Source organism: Sinocyclocheilus anshuiensis, unplaced genomic scaffold (genome assembly GCF_001515605.1).
Source record: "Sinocyclocheilus anshuiensis isolate Anshui unplaced genomic scaffold, SAMN03320099.WGS_v1.1 scaffold976, whole genome shotgun sequence".
NCBI lineage: Eukaryota > Metazoa > Chordata > Actinopteri > Cypriniformes > Cyprinidae > Sinocyclocheilus > Sinocyclocheilus anshuiensis.
Window position 1 is genome coordinate 1,582,801 of NW_015552538.1, and position 8,293 is coordinate 1,591,093.

Sequence of the window (8,293 nt, forward strand, 5' to 3'; positions counted from 1 at the left end):
AAATTCATGTCGTTTTTTTTTTTTTTTTTTTTTTTTTAAACCAAAGCTATATTAAGCAATTATAAGTTCCCGGAACAGATTGAAGTCTTTTTGTTTACATAGGGTCCTTCCTCACCCAGATCGCCTACGGCCTCTTTGACAGCGATGAGCCCTTTCAATTCAATGCCCCTTTCACAGTCTGGTGAGGCCACATTGTGTGTGCAGTTGTTTTTGATACAGAACCTGAATTATTTTATTAATACTTTGTGTTTAAACAGCTTCTAGCCCCTCGGACAGCATGCCAGTGATTTCAAAGGTCATGTCAATCTCCACTCCTAAAAGGTACATCATTCTCATTCTTCCGTTCTCTATTTTTACGCACATATTTCCGTTCATTCTCTCTTAATTCTGTTTTTGCACACAACATGATTTCAAACCTGTCTTCTTCAGAACAAAGAGAAGTCCAGGTTTATCCCAGAGCCAAACTATAAAAAGAGCAAGAACATTACATGACTACTGTAGCAACACACCAGGTAGTCCATCAACATCTGCAGCTACATCAGATTTCATAACCTCACCTTTGGCGGCAGACAATGATGGCAATAATGTTGATGAAAACAATGTAGAGGGTAGTGACGACGACGACGATGTTGTTATTGATGAGACCCACAGCACGTCAAGACACAAACCCTTTGACCTTTCTAAGGTGAAGATGGAAGAAAAGACCAGCGATGATGCACCAGGATTATATATTGAGTCCAGTGATCATGGTTCCATAAAAACTGAAACTGAAAACACCAGAAAGGAAAGGATGCAAGCATCGACTTTCAATGACCAAACAAGCATAAAAACCCAAACAGAACATTTGATTGTAAAGGCGGAGAAATACGAGCAGATAAGAAAGGAAGAAGTTGAGATCAAGAAGGAGGAGATTGAGAGTGATGTGAGAAGGATGGAACAGAGCACTAATGAGGTGGAAAGTAGCATAAGAAACAATACAGAAATAATCAAAGGCCCCATGGAAGTTGAGAGATGTAGTAGCATAGAAGTTTCCAGACTAAATCTTGAAAAACTAGAGGAGATACCTAAGGAGAATAAGATGAATGAAAATTCAAATGTAGAAAACCAGGAAGGAATGACATATATAACACACTTTAACACTTTCTATGTACAAACCACCCACTGCATCAAAGAGGTTATGAAAGAGAGGGATGAGTTAAAAATTAAACATGAGGTGTTGTTGCAAATCAAAGTTGAGAAAGAAGCACAAGACAAGGTGTGTTGTGACTGGTTGAAAGCTGAGGGGGAAGAACACTCATCAACAACAAATGAAAATGTAAATGACGAAGTGGCTCTTCAAATGGACTTGCTTCAAAGGGAGCTGGACAAGCGCAACAATGAATGCAATGAACTGAGAAGAAAGGTGAGCACCTGATATTTTTGACTCTGTAAATTCTCATAAGTAATAAAAAATGAAATGACAATAGTCCCTCCAGAAAATGCATGGATTTCCACCCAGGGTTGGCGTTTCCCAAAAGCATCGTTGGCTAACTATGGTAGTTAATTACATTGAAATCTATTGTTAACAATGGAACCTGCGACCATGGTTGCTTTTGGGAAACGCACCCCTGGTTAGTATGGTTTTGATGCTCTTAAAGGGAAAGTTCACCAAAAAGATAAATTGTCATCATTTACTCACCCTCATATTGTTACAGATCTGTATGACTTTTGTTCATCTTTGAATCACTTTAAGATATTTTTTAATCAAATCTGAAAGATTTCTGTTTCTCCTTTGAATGTCAGTTCTTCCAAATCTTTAAACACTTCATTCTAATCAAATATGATCAATGGAAGCTGAACTACACTTGACTAACACACAAGAACAAACCTTGTTGGTTTTTGCAGAGTAGCCAAGCACATATGAGCTTCTGTTTGTGAATAAAAATTAAATCTGTTCATCATACAACCCCATTTCCAGAAAAGTTGGGACATTTTGTAAAATGCAGTAAAAACAAGAATTATGATTTGTTAATTCTCTTTAACCTTTATTTAACTGACAAAACTACAAAGAAACAGGTTTCCAATGTTTTCACTGACCAACTTAATTGTATTTTGTAGATGTATAAACAAATTTTGATTTTGAATGCTGTAACGCTCCACAAAAAAAGTGGGACAGCGGCAAAATAAAAGTGAAAAGATTACAGAATATCCAAGTTAAACTGTTTTAAAACATTCCACAATAAGCAGGTGGATTGGTTATAGGTGAGGGTATCATGATTGGGTAAAAAAAAAATAAAAGCATCCACCAAAGTATCAGTCTTCGCAATCTAAGATGGATCGTGGCTTACTACTTTTTGCCAAACGTAATGAAAGGATTATCAAACCATTCAGAAATAATATTTCTCAGTGCAAGATTGCAAAGAATTTAGTTTTTTTTTAATAGTGCTGTCAAAATTATTAATCGCGATTAATCGCATCCAAAATAAGTTTTTGTTTACATAATATATGTATGTGTGCTATCTATATTTATGTATATATAAATACACACACGTGCATTTATATATTTCAGAAAAATGTTAAGTTTATATATTAAATATATTTATTTATAATATAAATGATATGAATATAAATATAGGCATGTAAATACATGTAAATATGTTCAAAATATACTGTATGTGTGTGTATTTATATATAACTATACTAGTGCTGGGCAACGATTAATCGCATCCAAAATAAAGGTTTTTGTGAACATAATATACAGTGGTGTGAAAAAGTGTTGGCCCCCTTCCTGATTTCTTATTTTTTTGCATGTTTGGCAAAGGAGAAGTGCTCACTAACACAGATTTAGACAGATTTGTGAACAATATTTGAGAGAAATAGGCCTTTTGTGTACATAGAAAAAGTCTTAGATCTTTGAGTTCAGCTCATGAAAAATGGGGGCAAAAACAAAAGTGTTACGTTTATAATTTTGTTCAGTGTATAAAGACACACATATATCATGTACACAAAAACCTTTATTTTGTATGCAATTAATCGTTTGACAGCGCTAGTTTTAACCAATATTGTGAATGAACCCTCAGTCTGTATAGGGAAAGGCAGGAAACCTCTGTTGAATGTGTGTGACCTTCAAGCCCTCAGATCGCCCAGCATGAGAAACCAGAATCAGTATGCGTTTATTCGCCAAGTGTGCACAAACACACAAGGAATTTGTTGTGGTTTTCAGAATGAGAAAACATTCTTTTGTGTTAAACACAGTCACATGGGCTTTGGAGTACTTTGATAAACCGTTGTCTATTAACACAGTTTGTCACTGCATCAAAAAATGCAACCTGAATCTGTTATGCACGGAGAAATCCTATCAATCCTATGCAGAGATTCTGTCAAGTTCTCTGGGCCCAAGCTCATCTCGGATTGTATGAAACTGGTGTTCTGTGCTGTGGTCAGATGAGTCCACATTTCAGATTGATTTGGGGGGGGGGAAATACATTATTTTTCTGCACCAAAGACGTAAGTGACCATACAGACTTTTATCAGCGACAGGTCCAAAAGCCAACATCTGTATGGGGGTACATCAAGGTACATGCAAGCTCACAGCTGACATGGAGGCATATATTGGGATTCCACAGAGATATGCTGCCATCAAAATGACCCAGGAAGTCCATGGTTATTAGTGCAAGAAAATGCCAGACCTTATTTTGCATGTGCAACAACAGCATGGTTTTGTAGACACAGTGGATGTGTGCTTGACTGGCCTGCCTGCTGTTCAGATCTGTCTCCTATTGAAAACATATGGTGCATCATGAAGAGGAGAATAAGTCAACGATGATTGGTAATTGAAAACATTGGAAGACATTTCTTTGAACTTTTGTCAGTTAAATAAGTGTTAAAAAGAATAACCAAAATTACAAATTCTAGTTATTACCTATAACAAAATACAACTTTTCTGGAAATTGGGTTGTATAAAGTGATCATATCAGAAGACTGAGTTTAAACCATCAAATCATCAAAGCTTTGATTGCATTGACTTTCAGTGGAGGGACAGAAATCTATAAAAATATTTTCACTTTTGTTTTGAAGATGAACCAAAGTCTTAAGGGACTTAATTAAATTAGGGTTAGTAAAGGACAGAATTTTAAGTGCATTTGACTTCTTAACTGGAAAAACTTGCCTGCATGTGAAGGTAAATTATAGTGGTAAAGCTGGCTGATCGTGGAAGCCATGCTGGTTAAGAAATGATGGGGACATTACAGTATCCTATTCCACAAGTGTTGGTCTTTCCTGCAAGAATGGCCATTATTTAATCAGTCAGGCTTAGACTTTTATTCTTTTTTCCTTTTCTTTCATTCTTCAATACCCACAAACTCAACTGTATTCTGAAAGTTGGAGAGCTTGGAGCAGGAGAACGTCTGTGAGCTGTTGCAAAAGGAAATAGAAGAGCTGAGGAAACAAAGAGAGGAGTGGAGCAATGCAAGAGAGCAAGAGACTCTGAAGGACAGTAACACCAGTTCAGAACAAACATGCAGAGCAAGCACGGCTGCGAACCTTGAGAATGGGATCAAAAAGGAAGGAGAGAGCAGTGAAAGACCTGTGGATGGAGAGAACACAGTGACATTGGCCAAGTAAGAGCCTTGTTGACTTGAGGTTTTAAGTGGTATGTGGCGTTTCTGTACATGCTCATTCGGAGTCACATTTTGATGCACATATATAATTCTGCTCTCTCTTCTGTCATCAGGTTGAGGGAACTGAGGTGCAGCATCGCCCGTTTATTGGTCACTTTTGTTCCTGCCCTGTACCTCGACCTTGACCAAGTGAACTATGACTGTGAGGTCATAGATGAGATTTTAAATCAGGTCATACAGGATATTTACCCTGCTGCGACCACCTTTACTTAAAACCAGATGCCAAAATGTTAGCCTAGGTTATTGTTTTGTGCATGGAGACCAAATACTATTAAATTAAGTTTTATTTATTTACATGTTTTCCTGATTAACACTTGCAGTTCTTTGGGCAAGTTTTACATTCTTTTATACATTCTTGTTCTTTTGGTTATTGGAATAGAAATAAGTTGTTTCAAGAATAACATTTGACCTTTTTGTCACAAATACTTATAAAGCTTACAAATGTTGTGCCATTTCATGCCACGTTTCTGTAATTTTTCTGATATGCAGCTGTGTGTATTTCTGATACACAATGTTTTTATACACAATTGTGAGTGGATAACAGTTGTAGTAAGTGCTACTCCAATTGTGTCCAGACAGTTCTGTGCATAATTTTGTACATAGTGCCTTTTTTGGAAAAAAGGATTATATATAAAATACATTTTATAGTTGTTTGATTAAAAATAGTTCTTTCTGTCTTTCTTGTTCACATGAGATATAGATCATCAACATGGGAGATTGTTTGTTACAATATTACAAAAAAAAAAATCTTATAGAAATTGTTTACTTAACCCTTCCAAACAGATATAAAATTTTAAGTTGCCACATACTTTTAACAAAAAATGTACCATAAGGGTGTTTAATTTATTGTTGGATCAACTTAAACCGCCAAGCAATAATTTACACACCGTTTTTATCATTACAAATAACACCATAATAATGAAGGGGGAAAAGTCTCAGTCCAACGTCGGATTTTTGGTGTGGGATCTGGCAACCCTCGAAGCCGGACGTGCTCATTCTCGGAAAGCTGCGCGGGAAAGCCGTCTGTTTGGGTGAAAGCGGGAGAGATACACAGAGCAACTGTGTTGAACAATTGTTACAACTTTTGCAACTTTATTTATCTAGGTGACTGGTAAGTTTTTTAATTAAACGCATTGGGACTTCATCTGTTATTGATTACGTGCTGTTATATTAAGTTTTGTCCAAGAATTGATGTGTTAGGTGAGTAGGTCCGTATTACGCGGTAATATTCGTTTATAATCCAAGGTAATAGTTCTTTGTTCCACATTAATGTTACTGTTTACGAGAACGTTTTTTAGTCCGTTAGTTTTAAATAGTTTGTTTTTATGTTCATGAATTATGCACGTTTAAGACTAAAATGTGTTTATTGTTAGTGTTGTTTACTATAGAATCATAGCAATGCTTTCAGATCCACTTTTTCAGTAACGTGACAAAAGTGTTTTACTTTTAAGTTGTGTTTTTTTTTTCTTTTGCCAGTGTCAGTTTTTGTGTCCTGCCTTCATCTTAATGCATGATCACAATATCTGTATTTCTTTATATCCTTGTCCATCAGGTGTTAGGATGAAGGTGGTAACCTGTGAGATTGCCTGGCATAATAAGGAGCCGGTGTACAGTCTAGATTTCCAGCAGGGCGGTGAGGGAAAGATAGAGCGGCTTGCTACAGCTGGGGTGGACACCACAGTACGGGTAAGAGATCCTCTGCCTTCTCTTAATACATCATAGGTGTCTCTTTAAGTTAACACTGATGACGTATTATTACAGATTATAAGATGAGAGCTGCTCTCTTTCAGATGTGGCGTGTGGATAAAGGGCCTGATGGGAAGGCGGTCGTTGAGTTTTTGTCTAACTTGGCACGACACACTAAAGCAGTGAACGTAGTGCGGTTCTCACCCACCGCTGAGGTCTTGGCTTCTGGAGGGGATGGTGAGTTTAAAGGGGTCATATGATGCGATTTCAAGTTTTCCTTTCTCTTTGGTGCAAAGAAAGAAGGCGTGGTCTCAGTAACCTCAGTTAGTGTTGAAGCAGCCATGTCAGGGAGACACTGTGTTTCTACAGGCGAAAGCAAAAGCACTTTATTTGGCCTTCCGAAAGTAGATGCATTTAGGAATCTTTAAGATCACTTACAACAGAACAGCAATGCATTTTATGGACGACCGTTTCATGAACCTAGGAGAGGAGTTTGAAAAATAATGTGTTTTTTGAACATTAAAGCATGTCAACATATTCTGTTACACCAAATACACAAAATAATGATCTTTAAAAAAGCATCATATGACCCCTTTAAAGTCAGATCTTTACCCGGGTAAGTTTGTTGAAATTGCTTATAGTGCCTTTAAATGGTTTAATTAAATGTCTGTTTCTCAAGATGCTGCAATCTTGCTTTGGAAACTGAATGACAATAAGGAGCCTGAACAAACCCCGGCCTTTCAGGAAGATGAAGATGATCAGCTCAATAAAGAGAGCTGGAGTGTCGTCAAAACGCTGAGGTCTTATTTTAATTATAAGTCCCCTTTGACTGTCTTTTACATTAAAAATGGCGTGAAATGAAAATTCACATGAACTAAATGAAGGTTATTAATCTTGTGCACAATGCATCCATCCAAATGTCTTTATTGTCTGTTTTTGTTTTTTCGAGATTTGTAATTTTTAGTCAAAGTCTTCTGGTGAAATGACAGACTTCTCTCTGTTAATGTATGCTGGACTTTTTCAATTATTTAGTCTACTTAAATCCTGCCATTTTCTGCAGGCTCACACTCAGATGATCTGCCTCCATACATTCAACAACCAATGCATGAACCAAGTCCCCATCCTTTATTATTATTTTTTATTACTATTTATTTATTTTTATGTATGTCAGAATATTAAAGAAAATATCTGCCACTGATTGCATTTCATTGCAACTTTAAGTCATTTACTTTTGTAGAATCTTAAATGCTCATATTGTTGCCTGTGTTTGTTAGGGGACATATTGAGGATGTATATGATATCTCATGGACCAGCGATGGGAATTTCATGGTTTCGGGCTCTGTGGACAACACTGCTATCATGTGGGATGTCAGCAAGGGTATGAAACCTGAAGCAGGACTAAGGAATTGCATACGTATTTTTGTTTTTATAGAAGTGAAATGTGACAGGATAAATTATGACAGTGAATGTTTTTTTTTTTTAGTGAGCAGGACCTTTTTGGGTCTTTTGTGGTTATTGAATTCAGTGCCTGTTTTGTTTGCAGGTCAAAAGATGTGCATTTTTAATGATCATAGGAGTTATGTGCAAGGAGTAACATGGGACCCACTTGGACAGTACATCAGCACATTAAGCTGTGACAGGTTAGTGTGTAGATTTCAACTGCTTAATTTCAAGCCATTATAGATTATCATAGACAAGAGTCTTGTAATGAGGATTTTAGAGTAAAACATTTTTTACATGGTTTTGTATACTGACAGCATGTAAAATCTGTGTCTTAGGGTGATGCGTGTGTACAGTGCTCATAGCAGGAAAAAAGCTTACTGTGTGAGTAAGATGACTTCAGCCGCCGCTGCAGACGGAGAGGTGAGTGTTACTGGGATAATCAGCTGGCCTTTCTATTTATTAATACATTATCTATATCAGTAACAGTGTGTTGTTTTTACTTTTGA

General features: G+C 36.7%; 2 protein-coding genes across 4 annotated transcripts in view; both read left to right on the forward strand.

The window, feature by feature from the left end:
* Positions 1 to 5,115, forward strand: part of LOC107663887 (MORC family CW-type zinc finger protein 3-like) — a 13,679-nt gene extending 8,564 nt beyond the window's left edge. The window contains exons 7-11 of the mRNA XM_016454280.1: positions 103 to 181; positions 258 to 321; positions 430 to 1,402; positions 4,360 to 4,598; positions 4,712 to 5,115. Of these exons, the coding sequence (XP_016309766.1) occupies positions 103 to 181; positions 258 to 321; positions 430 to 1,402; positions 4,360 to 4,598; positions 4,712 to 4,871 (1,515 nt within the window). The 3' untranslated portion in view covers positions 4,872 to 5,115. The remainder of the gene's footprint in view (positions 1 to 102; positions 182 to 257; positions 322 to 429; positions 1,403 to 4,359; positions 4,599 to 4,711) is intronic.
* Positions 5,116 to 5,605: 490 nt separating this feature from the next.
* Positions 5,606 to 8,293, forward strand: part of LOC107663888 (chromatin assembly factor 1 subunit B-like) — an 8,225-nt gene continuing 5,537 nt past the window's right edge. The window contains exons 1-7 of one of the 3 annotated variants that reach the window (XM_016454281.1): positions 5,606 to 5,769; positions 6,211 to 6,344; positions 6,449 to 6,581; positions 7,024 to 7,144; positions 7,619 to 7,722; positions 7,888 to 7,984; positions 8,123 to 8,207. In XM_016454281.1, coding sequence (XP_016309767.1) covers positions 6,219 to 6,344; positions 6,449 to 6,581; positions 7,024 to 7,144; positions 7,619 to 7,722; positions 7,888 to 7,984; positions 8,123 to 8,207 — 666 coding nt within the window. In that variant the 5' untranslated portion in view covers positions 5,606 to 5,769; positions 6,211 to 6,218. Of the gene's footprint in view, positions 5,770 to 5,789; positions 5,859 to 6,210; positions 6,345 to 6,448; positions 6,582 to 7,023; positions 7,145 to 7,618; positions 7,723 to 7,887; positions 7,985 to 8,122; positions 8,208 to 8,293 lie in introns of those variants that run through there. The other 2 variants (XM_016454283.1, XM_016454284.1) reach the window with 2 other exon arrangements.